The sequence below is a fragment of the Oncorhynchus kisutch genome, linkage group LG13 (assembly GCF_002021735.2).
Source record: "Oncorhynchus kisutch isolate 150728-3 linkage group LG13, Okis_V2, whole genome shotgun sequence".
In the NCBI taxonomy this organism is placed as follows: Eukaryota; Metazoa; Chordata; class Actinopteri; order Salmoniformes; family Salmonidae; genus Oncorhynchus; species Oncorhynchus kisutch.
The window spans coordinates 14,910,300-14,937,123 of record NC_034186.2 but is presented as its reverse complement, the minus strand read 5'-3'; the positions used below and the strand labels follow the sequence as shown (position 1 = coordinate 14,937,123).

General features: G+C 44.1%; 1 protein-coding gene across 6 annotated transcripts in view; it reads right to left on the bottom strand.

Moving 5' to 3' along the window:
• The window catches only part of LOC109902840 (cAMP-specific 3',5'-cyclic phosphodiesterase 4B), a 288,067-nt gene that overhangs the window by 9,703 nt on the left and 251,540 nt on the right, over positions 1-26,824 (bottom strand). For 4 of the 6 annotated variants that reach the window (XR_004202335.1, XM_031785647.1, XM_031785646.1 and 1 more), the window contains 2 exons: positions 22,527-22,639; positions 831-924 (listed from right to left, as the gene is read on the bottom strand). Coding sequence is in view for 5 of the 6 variants with exons in the window: in XM_031785647.1 (XP_031641507.1) it covers positions 831-924; positions 22,527-22,639 (207 nt within the window). In the remaining variant the exon portion in view is untranslated. Of the gene's footprint in view, positions 1-830; positions 925-1,629; positions 2,206-19,593; positions 19,878-22,526; positions 22,640-26,824 lie in introns of those variants that run through there. The other 2 variants (XM_020499509.2, XM_020499510.2) reach the window with 2 other exon arrangements.

The window sequence follows — 26,824 nt, the reverse complement described above, 5'->3', positions numbered from 1 at the left end:
TCTCCCACACATATCTTCTGTCCTAAATGGCACCCTATTCCATATGTAGTGCACTACAATTACCAGGGTCCATAGGGCCAGTCCATAGGGTTCTGGTCAACAGTAGTGCACTATATAGTGAATAGGGTACCATTTGGGATGCAGGCAGAGAGTCACGACTGGACCCCCCCCCCTCCCCCTCTCTCTCTATCCACTGGCTCTGATGTGGCCTAACAAGCTTACCTGTCAATCAACCAGCAGCAGAGGCACCTCACTAAGAAATGTGTAGCCAGTCAACCACCTCAAAGCTTCAGGCTTTTCCTATCTGGTTTTGTTTTAATGGGCCTTGGGAGTGATGGATGAATACTAACAAGAGGTAATGGGGCAGGGTTTTACAGTACACCCCCGCAACAAGCATCCAGACTCAGACAAAATGGAGGGAGGATCCCACACACACATACACTGTGGTATACTATATACACACATGTGTGAGATATAAGACATGTGTATTTGTGTGTACAAGTGTGGGTGTATGAAAGTGTGTTTGATTGGTTGTGTGTGCATGATTGATCTTTAGCAGTCTATAAGAAGTGTGTGGGAACAGTCACTTCTGTTCACACACACAAAGCAATGGATTTACCTAAAGAGAGTGAGTGTGTGTGTGTGTGTGTGTGTGTGTGTGTGTGTGTGTGTGTGTGTGTGTGTGTGTGTGTGTGTGTGTGTGTGTGTGTGTGTGTGTGTGTGTGTGTGTGTGTGTGTGTGTGTGTGTGTGTGTGTGTGTGTGTGTGTGTGTGTGTGTGTGTGTGTGTGTGTGTGTGTGAGAGAGAGAGAGAGAGAGATCAGGTCGTTACCCATAAAGGTGTTGGAGATGAACTCGGACACCTGGTTCCCGGAGCGACTCATCTCTGAGAGGTGTGTCAGCTCCCGGTTCAACATTCTCTTGAACTGGAAAAGAAGATACAGAGGAGAGGGGGAAAACATCAGTATCCTGGAAACTACTGGAAAACCTGGAAGACATTATGGTGCAGGAGAATACCGTGGAAAAGCACAGTCACTGGTGATTACTGTATGCTCATCCAAGCTTTATACAAACAAACTAAATTTCTAAACAAATCTCTAAACATTACACACAATCGGTACAAAAGGGATTTGGAAAATAACCATTTTATTGTTTTCAGATCAACAAATCAAATCCCTCCAGGATAATATTATGCAGTGCAGATTCCATCTGGTTATTTTCACATTCATGGTTTCTGGTTCATATTGCAAAACCTGCAGATCTGCAGTGTATTATACAGCCTATGAGAAAAGCATGCATACAACACAGCTGTAGGGAAGCCCCGCCTCTGCAGCAACAGTAGCACTGTCTGTGTGTCAGAGAGAGAGATTCCTAGCCCCATCCACAGCACTATTGTGTTCTGCAAAGATGCAACCAAGATGGAGCCTCAGCTCAGCTACATAACATCAGACCACCTAGGACCAAACAACCACCACACTGCATAGAACACAACCACACAACTACACCCTCCAAAACATCATCAAAACATCACCAAAATACTATAACAGCTCAAACACCAAAACCAGAAGGTAAATATAATGTCATGGCATGTTATCCTGAGCAGCTATGTCAGCTAGCAATACAATACACACCTTAATATAACCCCAAGACACAGACAGCAGGTAGTTAGCTTCAGGCATTTTGGAACGCGTTTTTCCCTCCCTATAGGACAGAGAGCCAGCAGCAACAGCCGCAGAACTACTGTAATCCAGCGTGGTAAAATAGAGAGAGGCAGATGAACGGGACTCCTTTAGTGCTAAAAATAATCCTCCTCTTCTCTCCTCTTCTCTGCTCCTTTGGCTTTCTGGCTCAACGGCTAATAGAACAGCTGGTTAAAGATGGCTGGTCGCTCTCTCTCTCAGCGGATGTCTCAGTGAGGCTCTCCATGTCTAGGTAAGAGGATACCAAATACCAAAGAGGAGAAGGAAGCAGACTGTAGCTGTAGTCAGGGTTAGTGGTTCCGTCCTAGGCTAGGAGATCCACAGAACTGGGCTGCAGCTGGAGCTATGAGCTAGATTTGGAGCTGAGGAGGGCTCTGAGCACTGATGAATAATAGACAAGAAGGGGAGGAGGGAAGAAATAGTGGGATGGAGAGAGGAGGAGAGAAAAAGTAAAGCACTGCGATGCTCATCTGACTGGAGGGGGGTTCCTCCACTGTATTCATCTCACTTCACTACCCTCTATCTGCTGCAGCTCTCTTCTCTCTATCTCTCTCCCTGGATCTCTCTCTATCTGCTGCAGCTCTCTTCTCTCTCTATCTCTCTCCCTGGATCTCTCTCTATCTTTCTCCCTGGATCTCTCACTATCTCTCTCCCTGGATCTCTCTCTATCTCTCTCCCTGGATCTCTCTCTATCTCTCTCCCTGGATCTTTCTCTATCTCTCTCCCTGGATCTCTCTCTATCTGCTGCAGCTCTCTTCTCTCTCTATCTCTCTCCCTGGATCTCTCTCTATCTCTCTCCCTGGATCTCTCTCTATCTCTCTCCCTGGATCTCTCTCTATCTCTCTCCCTGGATCTCTCTATATCTCTCTCCCTGGATATCTCTCTATCTATCTCTATCTGCTGCAGCTCTCTTCTCTCTCTATCTCTCTCCCTGGATCTCTCTCTATCTCTCTCCCTGGATCTCTCTCTATCTCTCTCCCTGGATCTTTCTCTATCTCTCTCCCTGGATCTCTCTCTATCTGCTGCAGCTCTCTTCTCTCTCTATCTCTCTCCCTGGATCTCTCTCTATCTCTCTCCCTGGATCTCTCTCTATCTCTCTCCCTGGATCTCTCTCTATCTCTCTCCCTGGATCTCTCTCTATCTTTCTCCCTGGATCTCTCACTATCTCTCTCCCTGGATCTCTCTCTATCTCTCTCCCTGGATCTCTCTCTATCTCTCTCCCTGGATCTCTCTCTATCTGCTGCAGCTCTCTTCTCTCTCTATCTCCTCTCCCTGGATCTCTCTCTATCTTTCTCCCTGGATCTCTCACTATCTCTCTCCCTGGATCTCTCTCTATCTCTCTCCCTGGATCTCTCTCTATCTCTCTCCCTGGATCTTTCTCTATCTCTCTCCCTGGATCTCTCTCTATCTGCTGCAGCTCTCTTCTCTCTCTATCTCTCTCCCTGGATCTCTCTCTATCTCTCTCCCTGGATCTCTCTATATCTCTCTCCCTGGATCTCTCTCTATCTCTCTCCCTGGATCTCTCTCTATCTCTCTCCCTGGATCTCTCTCTATCTCTCTCCCTCGATCTCTCTCTATCCGCTGCAGCTCAATTCAATTCAAGGGCTTTATTGGCATGGGAAACATGTGTTAACATTGCCAAAGCAAGTGAGGTAGATAATATATAAAGTGAATATATAAAGTGAAATAAACAATAAAAACTAGCAGAAAACATTACACATACAGAAGTTTCAAAACAATAAAGACATTACAAATGTCATATTATATATATACAGTGTTTTAACAATGTACGAATGGTTAAAGGACACAAAATAAAATAAATAAGCATAAATATGGGTTGTATTTACAATGGTGTTTGTTCTTCACTGGTTGCCCTTTTCTCGTGGCAACAGGTCACAAATCTTGCTGCTGTGATGGCACACTGTGGAATTTCACCCAGTAGATATGGGAGTTTATCAAAATTGGATTTGTTTTCGAATTCTTTGTGGATCTGTGTAATCTGAGGGAAATATGTCTCTCTAATATGGTCATACATTGGGCAGGTTAGGAAGTGCAGCTCAGTTTCCACCTCATTTTGTGGGCAGTGAGCACATAGCCTGTCTTCTCTTGAGAGCCATGTCTGCCTACGGCGGCCTTTCTCAATAGCAAGGCTATGCTCACTGAGTCTGTACATAGTCAAAGCTTTCCTTCATTTTGGGTCAGTCACAGTGGTCAGGTATTCTGCCGCTGTGTACTCTCTGTGTAGGGCCAAATAGCATTCTAGTTTGCTGTGTTTTTTGTTAATTCTTTCCAATGTGTCAAGTAATTATCTTTTTGTTTTCTCATGATTTGGTTGGGTCTAATTGTGCTGCTGTCCTGGGGCTCTGTAAGGTGTGTTTGTGTTTGTGAACAGAGCCCCAGGACCAGCTTGCTTAGGGGACTCTTCCCCAGGTTCATCTCTCTGTAGGTGATGGCTTTGTTATGGAAGGTTTGGGAATCGCTTCCTTTAGGTGGTTATAGAATTTAACGTCTCTTTTCTGGATTTGATAATTAGTGGGTATTGGTCTAATTCTGCTCTGCATGCATTATTTGGTGTTCTACGTTGTACACGGAGGATATTTTTGCAGAATTCTGCGTGCAGAGTCTCAATTTGGTGTTTGTCCCATTTTGTGAAGTCTTGGTTGGTGAGCGGACCCCAGACCTCACAACCATAAAGGGCAATGGGCTCTATGACTGATTCAAGTATTTTTTGCCAAATCCTAATTGGTATGTTGAAATTTATGTTCCTTTTGATGGCATAGAATGCCCTTCTTGCCTTGTCTCTCAGATCGTTCACAGCTTTGTGGAAGTTACCTGTGGCGCTGATGTTTATGCCAAGGTATGTATAGTTTTTTGTGTGCTCTAGGGCAACAGTGTCTAGATGGAATTTGTACTTGTGGTCCTGGTGACTGGACCTTTTTTGGAACACCAATATTTGGTCTTACTGAGATTTACTGCCAGGGCCCAGGTCTGACAGAATCTGTGCATAAGATCTAGGTTCTGCTGTAGGCCCTCCTTGGTTGGTGACAGAAGCACTAGATCATCAGCAAACAGCAGCCATTTAACTTTGGATTCTAGTAGGGTGAGGCCGGGTGCTGCAGACTTTTCTAGTGCCCGCGCCAATTCGTTGATATGTTGAAGAGGGTGGGGCTTAAGCTGCATCCCTGTCTCACCGCACGACCCTGTGTGAAGAAATGTGTGTGTTTTTCTCTCACTGGCTCTCTCTCCCTGGCTCTCTCTCTCCCTAAGTCTCTCTTCCTTCATTTTCTCTCTCTCTCCCCTTTCTCTCTCTTTCCTCCAGTCTCTATTCTCTCTCTCTTTCCTTCTGTCTCTATTCTCTCTCTCTTTCTTTCCTGTCTATTCTCTCTCTCTTTCCTCCTGTCTCTCTCTCTCTCTCTCTTTCCTCCTGTCTCTATCTCTCTCTCTTTCCTCCTCTCTCCCTCTCTCTCTTTCCTCCTGTCTCTCTCTCTTTCATCATGTCTCTCTCTCATTCCTCCTGTCTCTCTCTCTCTTTCCTCCTGTCTCTATTCTCTCTCTCTTTCCTCCTGTCTCTCTCTCTTTCCTCCTGTCTCCTCTCTCTCTCTCTTTCCTCCTGTCTCTATTCTCTCTCTCTTTCCTCCTCTCTCCCTCTCTCTCTTTCCTCCTGTCTCTCTCTCTTCCATCGTGTGTCTCTCTCTCTCATTCCTCCTGTCTCTCTCTCTCTTTCCTCCTGTCTCTATTCTCTCTCTCTTTCCTCCTGTCTCTCTCTCTCTTTTCTCCTGTCTCTCTCCCTCTCTTTCATCCTGTCTCTATCAATCCTCTCTCTCTCTCTCTCTCTCTCTCTCTCTCTCTCTCTCTCTCTCTTTCCTCCTGTCTCTCTCAATCCTCTCCCTCTCTGTATTTCCTCCTGTCTCTCTCTCAATCTCTTTCCTCCTGTCTCTCTCTCTCTTTCCTCCTGTCTCTATTCTCTCTCTCTCCTCCTGTCTCTCTCCCTCTCTTTCATCCTGTCTCTATCAATCCTCTCTCTCTCTCTCTCTCTCTCTCTCTTTCCTCCTGTCTCTCTCAATCCTCTCCCTCTCTGTCTTTCCTCCTGTCTCTCTCTCAATCTCTTTCCTCCTGTCTCTCTCTCTTTCCTCCTGTCTCTCTCTCTTTCCTCCTGTCTCTATTCTCTCTCTTTCCTCCTGTCTCTCTCTCTCTCTCTCTCTCTCTCTCTCTTTCCTCCTGTCTCTCTCTCTCTTTCCTCCTGTCTCTCTCTCTCTCTTCCTCTACTTCTAGTCTGTCAGCCTCAGCCTCAGCAACACGCTGTACATAGCATACATGATTTGAAGGAAAGTGGAGCAGAGTGGAGGGGAGAGCCCCCAGCAGCACAACCAGGCAGTGGGGAGGGGTGGGAATGGGATCCAGAGATACAAGATCACCCCTTCCCGCTTTTCTATCCTCCTCTCCTCTCTTCCCCTCTTCTCCTCTGCAGATAACCCACTTCCCTCCTCCCTGACAGAGGCAAGGATGAGGAAAGCCTCTCTCTTTGATCTCTCTGCCAGAGGATCACAGACTAGTGCTGCCATTCAGCCATGTTTAATAGAGTACTGAGAGAATCGTGGGAGAAGCGTGCGTCACTGAGCAGTAATGGGAGAAATGAGACAGAACGGCACGTCTTATACTGTACATCTCTTTCTTTTTTGTCTCCCTCCCTCCTCCTCTCTTTCTATTGCCTGACATTTGTCAGCAGAGCCACAGTGGCTGTTCATTATCCACAGCCGATATATTAGAGGTTTTCAGGGTGAGAGGAAACACCAAAGAGACAGAGTGAGAGAAAACACCAGAGAGACGGAGCGAGAGAAAACACCAGAGAGACGGAGTGAGAGAAAACACCAGAGAGACGGAGCGAGAGAAAACACCAGAGACGGAGTGAGAGAAAACACCAAAGAGACGGAAGCGAGAGAAAACACCAGAGAGACGGAGCGAGAGAAAACACCAGAGAGACGGAGTGAGAGAAAACACCAGAGACGGAGTGAGAGAAAACCCCAGAGAGACGGAAGCGAGAGAAAACACCAGAGAGACAGAGCGAGAGAAAACACCAGAGAGACGGAGCAAGAGAAAACACCAGAGAGACGGAGTGAGAGAAAACACCAGAGAGACGGAGTTAGAGAAAACACCAGAGAGACAGAGCGAGAGAAAACACCAGAGAGACGGAGCGAGAGAAAACACCAGAGAGACGGAGCGAGAGAAAACACCAGAGAGACGGAGCGAGAGAAAACACCAGAGAGACGGAGCGAGAGAAAACACCAGAGAGACGGAGCGAGAGAAAACACCAGAGAGACGGAGCGAGAGAAAACACCAGAGAGACGGAGCGAGAGAAAACACCAGAGAGACGGAGCGAGAGGAAGAAAAATTGGTAATTGCATCCTTCGCCAATTTGAGTTGATATCAGATATCAACACTCTCTCTCCTCCACTCTGTCTGTGTACGCCAATTACCAGAACATCCCAACACCATGGCAACTGCTTCATGTGACCATGGAGAGTGGTGAGGCTGGCTGGCTAGTGGCAGTTTCAGTGAGAGTAGGTTTCCCCCTCTGAACACCGCAGCCCAGCTGTCACCATGACACACCAGGATTCCCTGCTGAGTTAAATCACTAGTCCCGCATTCCTCCCTCTTTCATTCTACCTCTTCCTCACGCAGTCACTTACATGTCCATTTCTCTCTTTGCTGCCACTTGCTAACAGTATAATTCATTTTAGTGTCTCGCCACTCTTTCCCTCTCTTTCCCTCTCTCGTTCTCTCTCGCTACTGCTCTCTCTCTCTCTCCCTCTCCTATGTCCAATGGGCTGCCTGTTCTAGTAGAAGACAGAGACTGGAGGCCATCAGTTAATAGAGCTATGAGCTATAATTTCCTCTCAGCAAGGTTTCTTAATGCTCAATGTGAAACCTTTATCCAGGATGGAGAGGAATATCCATGATTGTGAAACTGAGTGTTCTCATATAAGAGCTTGTTTGTAGGAAACGGTAAACAAATCTTTACCAGGAACCTCCTATCGAGCAGAATACACGTTGGGAAAGATGATGGAGAGATTAAAGCTTTCACATTATCCTCCCTCTGCAAACCAAGAAAGGGAGGAGGGTGGAGGAATGGAGTTAAACATTAAAAGAGAAGAAGAAGCCCTCTTTATATAAAACTACATCATAAATAATATGAGAAATATAACAGCGGGAGATGTCTCAGTGATGGAGGAGCTAGACAGTAGCCTCCAGGCCGAGTTAACACACACACACACACACACACACACACACACACACACACACACACACACACACACACACACACTATAGCTAAACAACAACCGACAACAATCCAATCTCCTCTCATCAGAACTCAGCATTTGTCACCTCTCTATACCACACACACTACAGCCATCTGTGTGTGTTACATTCCCACTGCATCTCTCCCTACTTTCTTTCTCTTTCTGTGTTGATCTTTTAGGGATGCCACACCCATGGAGATCTTAATGAAACTCTATGAGCTGCCTGTGAATGAGATTGAGATTTAATGTTAATATTGGATGAGTTGAGTGTTGATGCTTCATTCAGATAAGATAGAGGTGAATGGAGGGTATTTACCTCCTGCTGTGGAGCCCACCTCTCTGACACCGGAGCTCACCTCACTGACACCAGAGCTCACCTCTCTGACACCAGAGCTCACCCCAATGACACCAGAGCTCACCTCTCTGACACCAGAGCTCACCACTCTGACACCGGAGCTCACCTCACTGACACCAGAGCTCACCTCTCTGACACCAGAGCTCACCTCTCTGACACCGGAGCTCTCTCTCTCTCTGCTTTTCCGCCCTCCGTTCTTTCACTCTCTCTATCACTTTGTAACCTTTTCTCTCTCCCCACCCTCTCTCTCTCCGCTCTCTCTCCCCACCCTCTCTCTCTCCCCTCCCTCTCTCCCCTCTCTCTCTCCCCACCCTCTCTCCTCCCCTCTCTCTCTCCCCACCCTTTCTCCCCACCCTCTCTCCCCTCCCTCTCTCCCTCCCCACCCTCTCTCCCCTCTCTCTCTCCCCTCCCTCTCTCCCCTCTCTCTCTCCCCACCCTCTCTCTCTCCCCTCCCTCTCTCCCCTCTCTCACTCCCCACCCTCTCCCTCCCCTCTCTCTCTCTCCCCACCCTTTCTCCCCACCCTCTCTCCCCTCTCTCTCTCCCCACCCTCTTCCTCCCCTCTCTCTCTCCCCACCCTTTCTCCCCACCCTCTCTCCCCACCCATTTCTCCCCACCCTCTCTCCCCTCTCTCTCTCCCCACCCTCTCTCCCCTCTCTCCCCACCCTCTCTCCCCTCTCTCTCTCCCCTCCCTCTCTCCCCACCCTCTCTCCCCACCAACGGCAGACAGACAGACAGACAGACAGACAGACAGACAGACAGACAAGAAGGAGCATAGGCTCTCTCTTTCCTTCATGTACTGTGGCATCTTTTGAAATTACTTGAGTTAATAACACCACTGATTGAGGACCTCCAAACTCAAAATTATATTTAATTTCCTCTTCCAGCCACGAGTGGGCACTATGTCCTCAGACAGGCTGCAGCTGAATAGACTGTAAAACACAACTCTTGCTCAACACGGGGGATTTGTAAAGTAAAAGTCCATGTTTTTATCAAATGTTCCGTAATAATATAACTTCAGCACGCACAAATCCAGTGCCATCTTATCTAGTTGCGTTTGATTCCCCAGCCTTGGTAAACGTATGACACACAGTGATTACACTGTGGTTATGATGGGGTAAGACTGACCATGACATATGTTTCTTCAGTACGTTTACAGATAGAGAACAACCCCATAAAGTTCGTATACACACTACCTCTCACTTCCTCTGACTGACTCACTACAGTCCGGCTCTGGCTGCGAACAACACTGTGTGTATACATAGGTATGCCATCATTAGCTCACAAATAAAAAATTATGAGGAATTGAGAAACTGCATGACAAAAGAGAAAGAGGAAAATAGATGATTAAAGAGTCAAATAGAGACAAAGAAAGAAAAGAGAAGTAAAGTCAAGTGACTCAACACTTTGACACACAGTGTTTCAGTTCCCTCAGAGAGGGTTCAGTTGTGGTCAGCAGCTCTATCTAAACCTCCAGAGAGAGATCAGCTCTATCTAAACCTACAGAGAGAGATCAGCTCTATTTAGACCTCCAGAGAGATCAGCTCTATCTAAACCTCCAGAGAGAGATCAGCTCTATCTAAACCTCCAGAGATAGATCAGCTCTATCTAAACCTCCAGAGAGATCAGCTCTATCTAAACCTCCAGAGAGAGATCAGCTCTATCTAAACCTACAGAGAGAGATCAGCTCTATCTAAACCTCCAGAGAGAGATCAGCTCTATCTAAACCTCCAGAGACATCAGCTCTATCTAAACCTCCAGAGAGATCAGCTCTATCTAACCTCCAGAGAGACATCAGCTCTATCTAAACCTCCAGAGAGATCAGCTCTATCTAAACCTCCAGAGAGAGATCAGCTCTATCTAAACCTCCAGAGAGAGATCAGCTCTATCTAAACCTCCATAGAGAGATCAGCTCTATCTAAACCTCCATAGAGAGATCAGCTCTATCTAAACCTCCAGAGAGAGATCAGCTCTATCTAAACCTACAGAGAGAGATCAGCTCTATCTAAACCTCCAGAGAGAGATCAGCTCTATTTAGACCTCCAGAGAGATCAGCTCTATCTAAACCTCCAGAGAGAGATCAGCTCTATCTAAACCTCCAGAGATAGATCAGCTCTATCTAAACCTCCAGAGAGAGATCAGCTCTATCTAAACCTCCAGAGAGAGATCAGCTCTATCTAAACCTCCAGAGAGAGATCAGCTCTATCTAAACCTCCATAGAGAGATCAGCTCTATCTAAACCTCCATAGAGAGATCAGCTCTATCTAAACCTCCAGAGAGAGATCAGCTCTATCTAACCTACAGAGAGAGATCAGCTCTATCTAAACCTCCAGAGAGAGAGCAGCTCTATTTAGACCTCCAGAGAGATCAGCTCTATCTAAACCTCCAGAGAGAGATCAACTCTATCTAAACCTACAGAGAGAGAGAGAGATCAGCTCTATCTAAACCTCCAGAGAGAGATCAGCTCTATCTAAACCTCCAGAGAGAGATCAGCTCTTTCTAAACCTCCAGAGAGAGATTAGCTCTATCTTAACCTCCAGAGAGAGAGAGAGAGGAGAGAGAGAGAGGAGAGAGAGAGAGGAGAGAGATTCAGCTCTATCTAAAACCTCCAGAGAGAGATCAGCTCTATCTAAACCTCCAGAGATAGATCAGCTCTATCTAAACCTCCAGAGAGAGATCAGCTCTATCTAAACCTCCAGAGAGAGATCAGCTCTATCTAAACCTCCAGAGAGACATCAGCTCTATCTAAACCTCCAGAGAGAGATCAGCTCTATCTAAACCTCCATAGAGAGATCAGCTCTATCTAAACCTCCATAGAGAGATCAGCTCTATCTAAACCTCCATAGAAAGATCAGCTCTATCTAAACCTCCAGAGAGAGATCAGCTCTATCTAAACCTCCAGAGAGAGATCAGCTCTATCTAAACCTCCAGAGAGAGATCAGCTCTATTTAGACCTCCAGAGAGATCAGCTCTATCTAAACCTCCAGAGAGAGATCAGCTCTATCTAAACCTCCAGAGATAGATCAGCTCTATCTAAACCTCCAGAGAGATCAGCTCTATCTAACCTCCAGAGAGAGATCAGCTCTATCTAAACCTACAGAGAGAGAGAGATCAGCTCTATCTAAACCTCCAGAGAGAGATCAGCTCTATCTAAACCTCCAGAGAGAGATCAGCTCTTTCTAAACCTCCAGAGAGAGATTAGCTCTATCTTAACCTCCAGAGAGAGAGAGAGAGAGAGAGAGAGAGAGAGAGAGAGAGAGAGAGAGAGAGAGATCAGCTCTATCTAAACCTACAGAGAGAGATCAGCTCTATCTAACCTCCAGAGAGATCAGCTCTATCTAAACCTCCAGAGAGAGATCAGCTCTATCTAAACCTTCAGAGAGAGATCAGCTCTATCTAGACCTACAGAGAGAGATCAGCTCTATCTAAACCTCCAGAGAGAGATCAGCTCTATCTAAACCTATAGAGAGAGATCAGCTCTATCTAAACCTCCAGAGAGAGATCAGCTCTATCTAAACCCACAGAGAGAGATCAGCTCTATCTAGACCTCCAGAGAGATCAGCTCTATCTAAACCTCCAGAGAGAGATCAGCTCTATCTAAACCTACAGAGAGAGAGATCAGCTCTATCTAAACCTACAGAGAGAGATCAGCTCTATCTAAACCTACAGAGAGAGATCAGCTCTATCTAAACCTCCAGAGAGAGATCAGCTCTATCTAAACACACAGAGAGAGATCAGCTCTATCTAAACCTCCAGAGAGATATCAGCTCTATCTAAACCTACCGAAAGAGATCAGCTCTATCTAAACCTCCAGAGAGATCAGCTCTATCTAAACCCACAGAGAGAGATCAGCTCTATCTAAACCTCCAGAGAGAGATCAGCTCTATCTAAACCTCCAGAGAGATCAGCTCTATCTAAACCTCCAGAGAGAGATCAGCTCTATTTAGACCTCCAGAGAGATCAGCTCTATCTAAACCTCCAGAGAGAGAGAAGAGAGAGAGAGAGAGAGGGAGGAGAGAGAGAGAGAGAGAGAGAGAGAGAGAGAGAGAGAGAGAGAGAGAGAGATCAGCTCTATCTAAACCTACAGAGAGAGATCAGCTCTATCTAAACCTACAGAGAGAGATCAGCTCTATCTAAACCTCCAGAGAGATCAGCTCTATCTAAACGTCCAGAGAGAGATCAGCTCTATCTAAACCTCCAGAGAGAGATCAGCTCTATCTAGACCTACAGAGAGAGATCAGCTCTATCTAAACCTCCAGAGAGAGATCAGCTCTATCTAAACCTACAGTGAGAGATCAGCTCTATCTAAACCTCCAGAGAGCGATCAGCTCTATCTAAACCTATAGAGAGAGATCAGCTCTATCTAAACCTCCAGAGAGAGATCAGCTCTATCTAAAACCCACAGAGAGAGATCAGCTCTATCTAGACCTCCAGAGAGATCAGCTCTATCTAAACCTCCAGAGAGAGATCAGCTCTATCTAAACCTACAGAGAGAGAGATCAGCTCTATCTAAACCTACAGAGAGAGATCAGCTCTATCTAAACCTATAGAGAGAGATCAGCTCTATCTAAACCTCCAGAGAGAGATCAGCTCTATCTAAACACACAGAGAGAGATCAGCTCTATCTAAACCTACAGAGAGAGATCAGCTCTATCTAAACCTCCAGAGAGAGATCAGCTCTATCTAAACCTACAGAGAGAGATCAGCTCTATCTAAACCTCCAGAGAGAGATCAGCTCTATTTAGACCTCCAGAGAGATCAGCTCTATCTAAACCTCCAGAGAGAGATCAGCTCTATCTAAACCTCCAGAGATAGATCAGCTCTATCTAAACCTCCAGAGAGAGATCAGCTCTATCTAAACCTCCAGAGAGAGATCAGCTCTATCTAAACCTCCAGAGAGAGATCAGCTCTATCTAAACCTCCATAGAGAGATCAGCTCTATCTAAACCTCCATAGAGAGATCAGCTCTATCTAAACCTCCAGAGAGAGATCAGCTCTATCTAAACCTCCAGAGAGAGAGCAGCTCTATTTAGACCTCCAGAGAGATCAGCTCTATCTAAACCTCCAGAGAGAGATCAACTCTATCTAAACCTACAGAGGAGAGAGAGATCAGCTCTATCTAAACCTCCAGAGAGAGATCAGCTCTATCTAAACCTCCAGAGAGAGATCAGCTCTTTCTAAACCTCCAGAGAGAGATTAGCTCTATCTTAACCTCCAGAGAGAGAGAGAGAGAGAGAGAGAGAGAGAGAGAGAGAGAGAGAGAGAGAGATCAGCTCTATCTAAACCTCCAGAGAGAGATCAGCTCTATCTAAACCTCCAGAGATAGATCAGCTCTATCTAAACCTCCAGAGAGAGATCAGCTCTATCTAAACCTCCAGAGAGAGATCAGCTCTATCTAAACCTCCAGAGAGACATCAGCTCTATCTAAACCTCCAGAGAGAGATCAGCTCTATCTAAACCTCCATAGAGAGATCAGCTCTATCTAAACCTCCATAGAGAGATCAGCTCTATCTAAACCTCCATAGAAAGATCAGCTCTATCTAAACCTCCAGAGAGAGATCAGCTCTATCTAAACCTCCAGAGAGAGATCAGCTCTATCTAAACCTCCAGAGAGAGATCAGCTCTATTTAGACCTCCAGAGAGATCAGCTCTATCTAAACCTCCAGAGAGAGATCAGCTCTATCTAAACCTCCAGAGATAGATCAGCTCTATCTAAACCTCCAGAGAGATCAGCTCTATCTAAACCTCCAGAGAGAGATCAGCTCTATCTAAACCTACAGAGAGAGAGAGATCAGCTCTATCTAAACCTCCAGAGAGAGATCAGCTCTATCTAAACCTCCAGAGAGAGATCAGCTCTTTCTAAACCTCCAGAGAGAGATTAGCTCTATCTTAACCTCCAGAGAGAGAGAGAGAGAGAGAGAGAGAGAGAGAGAGAGAGAGAGAGAGAGAGAGAGAGAGAGAGATCAGCTCTATCTAAACCTACAGAGAGAGATCAGCTCTATCTAAACCTCCAGAGAGATCAGCTCTATCTAAACCTCCAGAGAGAGATCAGCTCTATCTAAACCTTCAGAGAGAGATCAGCTCTATCTAGACCTACAGAGAGAGATCAGCTCTATCTAAACCTCCAGAGAGAGATCAGCTCTATCTAAACCTATAGAGAGAGATCAGCTCTATCTAAACCTCCAGAGAGAGATCAGCTCTATCTAAACCCACAGAGAGAGATCAGCTCTATCTAGACCTCCAGAGAGATCAGCTCTATCTAAACCTCCAGAGAGAGATCAGCTCTATCTAAACCTCCAGAGATAGATCAGCTCTATCTAAACCTCCAGAGAGAGATCAGCTCTATCTAAACCTCCAGAGAGAGATCAGCTCTATCTAAACCTCCAGAGAGACATCAGCTCTATCTAAACCTCCAGAGAGAGATCAGCTCTATCTAAACCTCCATAGAGAGATCAGCTCTATCTAAACCTCCATAGAGAGATCAGCTCTATCTAAACCTCCATAGAAAGATCAGCTCTATCTAAACCTCCAGAGAGAGATCAGCTCTATCTAAACCTCCAGAGAGAGATCAGCTCTATCTAAACCTCCAGAGAGAGATCAGCTCTATTTAGACCTCCAGAGAGATCAGCTCTATCTAAACCTCCAGAGAGAGATCAGCTCTATCTAAACCTCCAGAGATAGATCAGCTCTATCTAAATCTCCAGAGAGATCAGCTCTATCTAAACCTCCAGAGAGAGATCAGCTCTATCTAAACCTACAGAGAGAGAGAGATCAGCTCTATCTAAACCTCCAGAGAGAGATCAGCTCTATCTAAACCTCCAGAGAGAGATCAGCTCTTTCTAAACCTCCAGAGAGAGATTAGCTCTATCTTAACCTCCAGAGAGAGAGAGAGAGAGAGAGAGAGAGAGAGAGAGAGAGAGAGAGAGAGAGAGAGAGAGAGAGAGAGATCAGCTCTATCTAAACCTCCAGAGAGAGATCAGCTCTATCTAAACCTCCAGAGATAGATCAGCTCTATCTAAACCTCCAGAGAGAGATCAGCTCTATCTAAACCTCCAGAGAGAGATCAGCTCTATCTAAACCTCCAGAGAGACATCAGCTCTATCTAAACCTCCAGAGAGAGATCAGCTCTATCTAAACCTCCATAGAGAGATCAGCTCTATCTAAACCTCCATAGAAAGATCAGCTCTATCTAAACCTCCAGAGAGAGATCAGCTCTATCTAAACCTCCAGAGAGAGATCAGCTCTATCTAAACCTCCAGAGAGAGATCAGCTCTATTTAGACCTCCAGAGAGATCAGCTCTATCTAAACCTCCAGAGAGAGATCAGCTCTATCTAAACCTCCAGAGATAGATCAGCTCTATCTAAACCTCCAGAGAGATCAGCTCTATCTAAACCTCCAGAGAGAGATCAGCTCTATCTAAACCTACAGAGAGAGAGAGATCAGCTCTATCTAAACCTCCAGAGAGAGATCAGCTCTATCTAAACCTCCAGAGAGAGATCAGCTCTTTCTAAACCTCCAGAGAGAGATTAGCTCTATCTTAACCTCCAGAGAGAGAGAGAGAGAGAGAGAGAGAGAGAGAGAGAGAGAGAGAGAGAGAGAGAGAGAGAGATCAGCTCTATCTAAACCTACAGAGAGAGATCAGCTCTATCTAAACCTCCAGAGAGATCAGCTCTATCTAAACCTCCAGAGAGAGATCAGCTCTATCTAAACCTTCAGAGAGAGATCAGCTCTATCTAGACCTACAGAGAGAGATCAGCTCTATCTAAACCTCCAGAGAGAGATCAGCTCTATCTAAACCTATAGAGAGAGATCAGCTCTATCTAAACCTCCAGAGAGAGATCAGCTCTATCTAAACCCACAGAGAGAGATCAGCTCTATCTAGACCTCCAGAGAGATCAGCTCTATCTAAACCTCCAGAGAGAGATCAGCTCTATCTAAACCTACAGAGAGAGAGATCAGCTCTATCTAAACCTACAGAGAGAGATCAGCTCTATCTAAACCTACAGAGAGAGATCAGCTCTATCTAAACCTCCAGAGAGAGATCAGCTCTATCTAAACACACAGAGAGAGATCAGCTCTATCTAAACCTCCAGAGAGATATCAGCTCTATCTAAACCTACCGAAAGAGATCAGCTCTATCTAAACCTCCAGAGAGATCAGCTCTATCTAAACCCACAGAGAGAGATCAGCTCTATCTAAACCTCCAGAGAGAGATCAGCTCTATCTAAACCTCCAGAGAGATCAGCTCTATCTAAACCTCCAGAGAGAGATCAGCTCTATTTAGACCTCCAGAGAGATCAGCTCTATCTAAACCTCCAGAGAGAGAGAGAGAGAGAGAGAGAGAGAGAGAGAGAGAGAGAGAGAGAGAGAGAGAGAGAGAGAGAGAGAGAGAGAGAGAGATCAGCTCTATCTAAACCTACAGAGAGAGATCAGCTCTATCTAAACCTACAGAGAGAGATCAGCTCTATCTAAACCTCCAGAGAGATCAGCTCTATCTAAACGTCCAGAGAGAGATCAGCTCTATCTAAACCTCCAGAGAGAGATCAGCTCTATCTAGACCTACAGAGAGAGATCAGCTCTATCTAAACCTCCAGAGAGAGATCAGCTCTATCTAAACCTACAGTGAGAGATCAGCTCTATCTAAACCTCCAGAGAGCGATCAGCTCTATCTAAACCTATAGAGAGAGATCAGCTCTATCTAAACCTCCAGAGAGAGATCAGCTCTATCTAAACCCACAGAGAGAGATCAGCTCTATCTAGACCTCCAGAGAGATCAGCTCTATCTAAACCTCCAGAGAGAGATCAGCTCTATCTAAACCTACAGAGAGAGAGATCAGCTCTATCTAAACCTACAGAGAGAGATCAGCTCTATCTAAACCTATAGAGAGAGATCAGCTCTATCTAAACCTCCAGAGAGAGATCAGCTCTATCTAAACACACAGAGAGAGATCAGCTCTATCTAAACCTCCAGAGAGAGATCAGCTCTATCTAAACCTACTGAAAGAGATCAGCTCTATCTAAACCTCCAGAGAGATCAGCTCTATATAAACCCACAGAGAGAGATCAGCTCTATCTACACCTCCAGAGAGAGATCAGCTCTATCTAAACCTCCAGAGAGAGATCAGCTCTATCTAAACCTCCAGAGAGAGATCAGCTCTATCTAAACCTCCAGAGAGAGATCAGCTCTATCTACACGTCCAGAGAGAGAGAGAGAGGTCAGCTCTATCTAAACCTCCAGAGAGAGAGAGAGAGAGAGAGAGAGAGAGAGATAAGCTCTATCTAAACCTACAGAGAGAGAGAGATCAGCTCTATCTAAACCTACAGAGAGAGAGAGAGATCAGCTCTATCTAAACCTCCAGAAAGAGAGATGAGTCAGATACACAAACACTCTCCTTGTTGCCTTCATGTGTAGGTGTTTAGGTGCTCAATACCACCTCACCATAGATGTCAACTCTTTCACACAAATCACCTGAAAGCATGACCTAAAAATCAACAGGATGTTTAAGCACCACCTAGAAATCAACAGGATGTTATAGCACCATCTAGAAATCAACAGGATGTTTAGCACCATCTAGAAATCAACAGGATGTTATAGCACCATCTAGAAATCAACAGGATGTTATAGCACCATCTAGAAATCAACAGGATGTTTAGCACAATCTAGAAATCAACAGGATGTTTAGCACCATCTAGAAATCAACAGGATGTTGTAGCACCATCTAGAAATCAACAGGATGTTTAAGCACCATCTAGAAATCAACAGGATGTTTAGCACCATCTAGAAATCAACAGGATGTTTAGCACCATCTAGAAATCAACAGGATGTTTAGCACAATCTAGAAATCAACAGGATGTTTAGCACAATCTAGAAATCAACAGGATGTTTAAGCACCATCTAGAAATCAACAGGATGTTTAAGCACCATCTAGAAATCAACAGGATGTTTAAGCACCATCTAGAAATCAACAGGATGTTTAAGCACCATCTAGAAATCAACAGGATGCTTCACACAACTTTGTGATGTAAAGAACAGCATTGTAGTTTTGTCTTTGAAGAGGCCTTTATATGAGAGTGAGATGGCTTAGAGGAGCTCCAAATGTTCACAGCAAACTCAATTCATAACTCAACCTTACTAAAGGCGTTGGTTGGTGACTGACTGCAGCACAGTGACCCTGTCCCCCGGTCTCCTCTCCCTCAATGCAGCAGGGCATGGAAACACCCCTTACATTGCATTCGGAAAGTATTCAGACACCTTGACCTTTTCCACATTTGGTTACGTTAGAGCCTTATAGTAAAATGGATTACATTTAAAAAATCCTTATCAATCTACTTTCCAAATGCACTGTATCAGCCTGGCCACATTCCACATTAACTCAACAACTTGGTTTGGACACTTTCAGATGCATCAGAGATTAACGGAAATAAAAAGTTGTTATTCTCTTTTAACACATCCCGTTTGTTCCGACCGAGATGGTGGAAGAAGATCCATAACAATAACAAAGCAATGTCCTTAAATACATTCAACCAACTGCCGCAAATGACTGTCAACTCTTAACGACTCTCAAAAAAATCGACTTTCTATAATATTGAACTAACTTAATGAACTGATTAGAATTCATCAGTGCGCTCTCAAAGCAGTAGCACAGAAACTCGACTGAGAGACCCACACAGGCTTGACTCTATCTGCAGGGCACAGCCTTACTCAGACAAAGCATCCTAGATTGTTGCAGCTTTACACAGAGGTGCACTCCGCTGTAGTCAAGACAAAGAACCAGCATTGAATCCATTTACCTTGGTGTACTTCTCAAAATCGTACAAAATATCCCAGATAAAGTATGCATAAAATATCATAAGGTATGCACAAAATATCATAAGGTATGCACAAAATATCATAAGGTATGCACAAAATATCATAAGGTATGCACAAAATATCATAAGGTATGCACAAAATATCATAAGATATGCACACAATATCATAAGGTATGCACAAAATATCATTATAAAGACTTGCAGGCAGATAAATAACTTTTCCAGAGACGTAGAAGCAGCATAAAACTAAACTAAACTCAGTAAACCTTGCAGCATTGGCAAAACCCAAAAGCAACTGCCCATGACACAAGAAATTACTTTTGAATTACTTTTGAAGAATACACAAATAGATTTTTTCTCAATAACAAAAAAGTGCATTAAAAGCTTCAAACTAGGAAAAATCTTCAACCAATCAAATCCAAGATCATTTTACCTTCCTCCAGCCGTTAAGTTTTCCTAACTTTCTCTCTTTCTTTTCCAGGCAGCAGGCTCCCATCTTGTGTGTGTGAGCGTCTTGGTTGGGTTAAGTCCTGTAGAGAGTCTGGGCTCGCAGGAAGCAGTCTGGATGTACTGAGACTATGAGTAAGGTCCAAGCCTCAGGCTCTGACGTGGGGAGGGTTGGGAAACGCTGTGCTGGGTGTGTGTGCGTGAGTGTGTTTCTGCTCGACGCACACATCCCCTCTCTGGTAGTTCCGCCTCTCTCACCCTGACAGTCTACTGCCTGTTCTCTAACCTAGTGTTGCAGCAACCAGCATCATGGTAACATGTTATACACTGTCAATAAAACTGTTATCAAAGACATGATCACTCTGATATTTCTGTTGTTAGTCCAAACAGTGGATTTCCATGTGAAGCAGTAGAAAGTTGTATGATACCCTAGTTCTCTTGATTTGACCTGTTCAAACTCATCCAGGTGAGAGTTTGAATCCCAGAGAAGGAAAAGGAACAGTCAAACTTGATATTGTCCTTGACTCCTACACAGAAGCTACAAGTTTGAGCAAGAGCATAACACTTACAGGCAATCTGATACAATCAGACAGACAGACAGACAGACAGACAGACAGACAGACAGACAGACAGACAGACAGACAGACAGACAGACAGACAGACAGACAGACAGACAGACAGACAGACAGACAGACAGACAGACAGACAGACAGACAGACAGACACTGATACAGTCAAAGGACCAGACAGACAGACAGACAGACAGACAGACAGACAGACAGACAGACAGACAGACAGACAGACAGACAGACAGACAGACAGACAGACAGACAGACAGACAGACAGACAGACAGACAGACAGACAGACAGACACTGATACAGTCAAAGGACCAGACAGACAGACAGACAGACAGACAGACAGACACTGATACAGTCAAAGGACCAGACAGACAGACAGACAGACAGACAGACAGACAGACAGACAGACAGACAGACAGACAGACAGACAGACAGACAGACAGACACTGATACAGTCAAAGGACCAGACAGGCAGACAGACACACACAGACAGACAGACAGACAGACAGACAGACAGACAGACAGACAGACAGACAGACAGACAGACAGACAGACAGACAGACAGACAGACAGACAGACAGACAGACAGACAGACAGACAGACAGTGACAAAGTTCAATGCTCTTTACCATGGGGATGTTTTACTGGAATTAGTCTGTAGACTTTCCCACCCTACTACAGTTTCAAATGCTGTCAGATCTTCAAGAATTGTGTCTCCAACCTCATCTGAAACTGTTATCTAAGACATGTTTGTATTATCTTCATGACAGTGAATGCAGCATCATGCTCAATGCTACTCTGTGAAAGTTGTGTAACGTTATCAGTGGACAGTAAAAACCACGCTCAAAGACTGCTCAGTTCAAACGAATGGGATCAGTGTTCACTGTTCAGATAACCTCTCCCTACTGTTTGTTGGACTGATCTAATAAGTGTCTAATATTATCTTATCTCATCACAACGACCAAAATAATTGTGAAAGCTGAACCAGTATCGCCCTCAGGGCAGCATAGGGAGTAAAAGGGAGATTCTTAAGACTGAATCAGAACAGTTTGAGTCAGCATGCATCAGTGACTCCTCCATCAGTCATTCAGTCTGCCCATGTGACCATTTAGGCTGGGCTAGCTTCTCAGTCTGTCTCCACATGGGTTTCTTGTTTTTGGCCTTTTTCCAACCAAGGTGAAGAAGTTTCCATCAATTATCTGTCCGTTGTTCAGTGAGTCTGTCGAGTGACTAAACCTAATTTGCCCAGTGACTCACAATCACTTTCTATATCCTTTTGCCTGTCAGTCAGTGATTCAGTTAGCCAGTCAGTCCCTGTGGTGTGTGTGCGTGTGTGTGTGTGTGTGTGTGTGTGTGTGTGTGTGTGTGTGTGTGTGTGTGTGTGTGTGTGTGTGTGTGTGTGTGTGTGTGAGAGCTCCTCCATTGTATTTAGGAAAAAGTCCCTTCTGTCCTGCATGTGTCCTGATGACGAAAGCATTGGGTCAAATAAACAGGACCATTAACCCTGCCCCAAGGCATTCTGGGAGCTCTATTGTAGTCTGATCTGAGTGAGTATCAGGAAGGAAACAGGAAGACAGAGTCAAGCAGCGCGAGGGTCTTCAGCATCTCACACACACACACACACACACACACACACACACACACACACACACACACACACACACACACACACACACACACACACACACACACACACACACACACACACACCTCTTCCCCTCCAGTGTATTGTTTGACCCAATGCAGGACCGGTGACATCCTGTTGTCCAGCTTCTACAACAATAATGAGCTTTTCTTCCTATGTTTGCAGAATATAACAAGAGTAAACTTGAAATTGCATTAAATTGTGCAGGACATATTTGAGCAATGCAATTGTTTTCTATGGAAAATTGCACATTACAGTGCAATACAGTAGTTAAATGCAGCTGATTTGCATGAGAATGCAACAGTCAAAGGAGACTCTGGAGTATAAGTTTAAGCATAAGAGGGACCATGGATGGTCCCTGACTGTACTTATGGTACAGGTACACTGCTGACATGGCCCCTGGCTGGCACTGCTATTAATAACTAGCAGAACACTTACAAAACTACCCAGCAACTTCAGTTCTCACGGATTCAACGGGAAAATGCAAAAGTCAAAATGCACTCAAGAGTCAAAATTCTAACAAACTAAGTCCATTACTGGACTTGGAAATATTGGACATTGTGACATATAGTAGTTAGTTGCCAGCTCCTTCATAGCAAAGCAGCAGTGGCTGCAAGTTTGGAGGTCAGTGTACAGGTAATAGAGATATGGTTCTGCAGAGGGTTGAAGACATAGGGAGTTTTGAGGTCAATCTTACCTTGTTGGAGGCCATGTCACTGACGGAGCGATAGGTCTGGATGGTCTCCAGCTGGTCCAGACACCAGTCCAGCTCCTCCATGGTCTCCATGGCCAGCTTCTGGTACGACTCGTCTGTCAACAGACACACAGACACAGGGCAGTAGTCAGCAGGGTACAGAGGGGGAAGGCAAGGTGAGAGAGGCTGGCAGGGGGCTGCTGCATGGTGGCCAAGCCTGGTGGTGGAAGGGGCACACAGCACAACGCTCCTTCATCCTAAGCAAGACTAACACTGAGGCTAACTGCTAGTGGGACGCCACAGCTGCTGCACTCTCTCTCTCACACACTGTTACTTGCTCACTCACTGACTGAGTGTTTTTTTGCTTCTCTCTCTCTCTCTCTCTCTCTCTCTCTCTCTCTCTCTCTCTCTCTCTCTCTCTCTCTCTCTCTCTCTCAGATGCACTGAATCATTACATGAACCCAACTTTGAGAGCAGAAAAACAGCCCCCTCTCAGGAAAACATACAACTCTTCAAATCAAACACGCACTCATACACACTCCCATCATAAACTGTGTGACACTTTGCACACCAAAGGAAATGTGATGTGTCTCTGTATAACAGTGACTTTACTCCTAGTTATATGTACTGTACATACAGTGAGCTCCAAAATATTGGGACAGTGACAATTGTTTGTTTTGTTTTGGCTCTGTACTCCAGCACTTTGATTTGAAATGATACAATGGCTTTGAGGTTAAAGTGCAGACTGACAGCTTCAATTTGAGGGTATTTTCATCCTTATCGGGTGAACCGTTTAGAACTATTACAGCACTTTTTGTAAATAATTTTAGGGGACCAAAGGTTTTGGGACAAATTCACTTATATGTCTATTAAAGTAGTGGAAACGTAAGTGTTTGGTCCCATATTCATAGCACACAATGACTCAAAAAATGTGTTGGATGCATTTTCTGTTTGTTTTGGTTGTGTTTCAGATTAGGGGTATGATATTTATGCCTCTGTAACTTTCTCAATCATCATTATTCACGATTCATTCAGGATTATACGTATTCATGGTATCATCCACATTACTGTAGAAGTGATTCTTATTTACAATAAAAGTGACTCCAAAATGACACAATTAATTTTTTACAATTAATTTCACTAAATAATTTGAAACACGCATGCTATAAATATGGGACCGAATAATTCACTTTTGATTACTTTAATACACATATACAGTGGGGCAAAAAAGTCTTTAGTCAGCCACCAATTGTGCAAGTTCTCCCACTTAAAAAGATGAGAGAGGCCTATAATTTTCATCATAGGTACACTTCAACTATGACAGACAAAATTAGGAAAATAAATCCAGAAAATCACATTGTAGGATTTTTTATGAATTTATTTGCAAATTATGGTGGAAAATAAATATTTGGTCACCTACAAACAAGCAAGATTTCTGGCTTTCACAGACCTGTAACTTAGTCTTTAAGAGGCTCCTCTGTCCTCCACTCGTTACCTATATTAATGGCACCTGTTTGACTTCGTAATAAGTCATGTTTTTCTTGTGAAGAGAGAAAGAGGCTTGTTTTCGCTACTTTCTCATTAAAATGCAAATCAATTTATAACATTTTTGACATGTGTTTTTCTGGATTTTTTTGTTGTTGTTATTCTTATAGACAGATAATTTCTTTGTCAGTGGGCAAACGTACAAAATCAGCAGGGGATCAAATACTTTTTTCCCTCACTGTATATCATTTAAACATTCACAGTGTAGGTTGAAAAAAGTATGGAGTCAGGAGTCAGCTAACCTGGAGTCCAATCAATGAGACGAGATTGGAGATGTTGGTTAGAGCTGCCTTGCCCTATAAATACCCCAAAAAATGGAGTTTGCTATTCACAAAAAGCATTGCCTGATGTGAACCATGCCTCGAACAAAAGAGATCTCAGAAGACCTAAGATGAAGAATTCTTGACTTGCATAAAGCTGGAAAGGGTTACAAAAGTATCTCTAAAAGTCTTGATGTTCATCAGTCCACGGTAAGACAAATTGTCTATAAATGGGGAAAGTTAAGCACTTTTGCTACTCTCCCTAGGAGTGGCCGTCCTGCAAAGAAGACTGCAAGAGCACAGCGCAGAATGCTCAATGAGGTTAAGAATAATCCTAGAGTGTCAGCTAAAGGCTTACAGAAATCTCTGAAACATGCTAAAATCTCTGTTGATGAGTCTACGATACGTAAAACACTAAACAAGAATGGTGTTCATGGGAGGACCTCCTGGAAGGAGGCCTTCGCTGTCCAAAAAAAACATTGCAGCACATCTGAAGTTTGCAAAAGTTCACTTGGATGTTCCACAGCGCTACTGGCAAAATATTCTGTGGACAAATTAAACTACAGTTGAGTTGTTTGGAAGGAACACACAACACAGAGGGGAGAAAAAGGCACAGCACACCAACATCAAAACCTCATCCCAACTGTAAAGCATGGTGGAGGGCATCATGATTTGGGTCTGCTTTGCTGCCTCAGGGCCTGGACATCTTGCAATCATCAACGGAAAAATGAATTACCAAGACATTTTGCAGGAGAATGTTAGGCTATCTGTCCGCCAATTGAAGCTCAACAGAAGTTGGGAATGCAACAGGACAACAACCCAAAACCAAAGAAGTAAATCAACAACAGAATGGCTTCAACAGAGGAAAACAAGCCTTCTGGAGTGGCCCTGACCTCAACCTGATTCAGATGATGTGGCATGACCTCAATAGAGCAGTTCACACCAAACATCCCAAGAATATTGCTGAACTGAAACAGTTTTGTAAAGAAGAATGGTCCAAAATTCCTCCTGACCGTTGTGCAGGATCTGATCCACAACTACAGAAAACGTTTTGTTGAGGTTATAGCGGCCAAAGGAGTGTCAACCAGTTATTAAATCCAAGGGTTCACATACTTTTTTCACCCTGCACTATGAATGTTTACACTGTGTGTTCAATAAAGACATGAAAACGTATAATTGTTTGTGTGTTATTAGTTTAAGCAGACTGTGTGTGTCTATTGATGGGACCTAGATGAAGTTCAGATGACCAATTTACGCAGAAATCCAGGTAATTCCAAAGGGCTCACATACTTTTTCTTGCCACTGTAAATTACAGAAAATAGACATCAATATATATACAAAATGCAGAAAGAAAAACACGGTCATTAAAAACAAACACATTTATCAGTAATAAGGTCTTCAATCAGCTTTTTGAATTCCCCTAGAGGCACCAGCACATCAAATCTAAGAACATTTTGAAGATTGTTCCACAAATAAGGTGCAAGAAAGCAGATTTACCCAACGCAGTAGAGACCAAAGGAATTCCCAGAGTTAACCATCCCTGAGACTGGGTGTGGTAACTTGTATGTCTAAAGTTTAGTTATGATGTTAGGTACAGTGGGACTTTATACATGAAAACATGTATCAACCTACGTGACATCAAAGAGGGTTGTGAGTACTAAAATTGTTGCCCATAATGGCTACATCTCAGAAAGTGTCTAGAGGAGTAAAACAAGGTTGTCCACTAACGGCATATCTATTTATTATTGCCATCGAAATGTTATCTGTTAAAATTACATTCAACAATAATATTAAGGGATTATAAATGTCAGTGTACGCTGATGATTCATGTTTTCTTTTAAAACCACAATTAGAATCCCTCCCCAACTTCAAATTGTTCTATTTAAATTACTATACAAAATTCTTGCAACCAATATAATGTTATATATATGGGGGTACAATCTTCCCAGCTCTGCAGTGGACAATAGGACGACGGTCCATACGTTGAGAAGGACTAACATGTCAACTACAGAACTAAGCCAACCTCAGCGTGAGCTTTGGTTGTGAATGATATGAACTTTGAACTCTTATTCACTAAAGAAGTGAGACATCCTAGCCGTTGAGTTAGCAACAGCAGCTGTAAACGTGAGCTATGAAAGGATGGACAACGTATCCAGTCAAACACACAACGACGATACTACAACGTATCCAATTTACCACCAGTGACATTCTTCCAAGGACAGGAAGATCTCTGTTGGCTATCATATCTACGACCAACCTACCGAAGCGCAGCTCAGAGTAAATATTTATTGCATTTTCCTTTTCCAAATGGGCGGTAATTTAGAATGCATAAGATACTGTATTTACAATAGCAGAGCTTCTCCCTTTGTTCCTCAGTCTTCCCGCTCTTTCACTCAAACCCAACCCCCTTTTCTTTGTGTAACCAGCTGTCATATCTGTTCCGACCGCCAGGGACGTTTTCCTATATGACATAATTTGTAATCAAGGTATGATTCA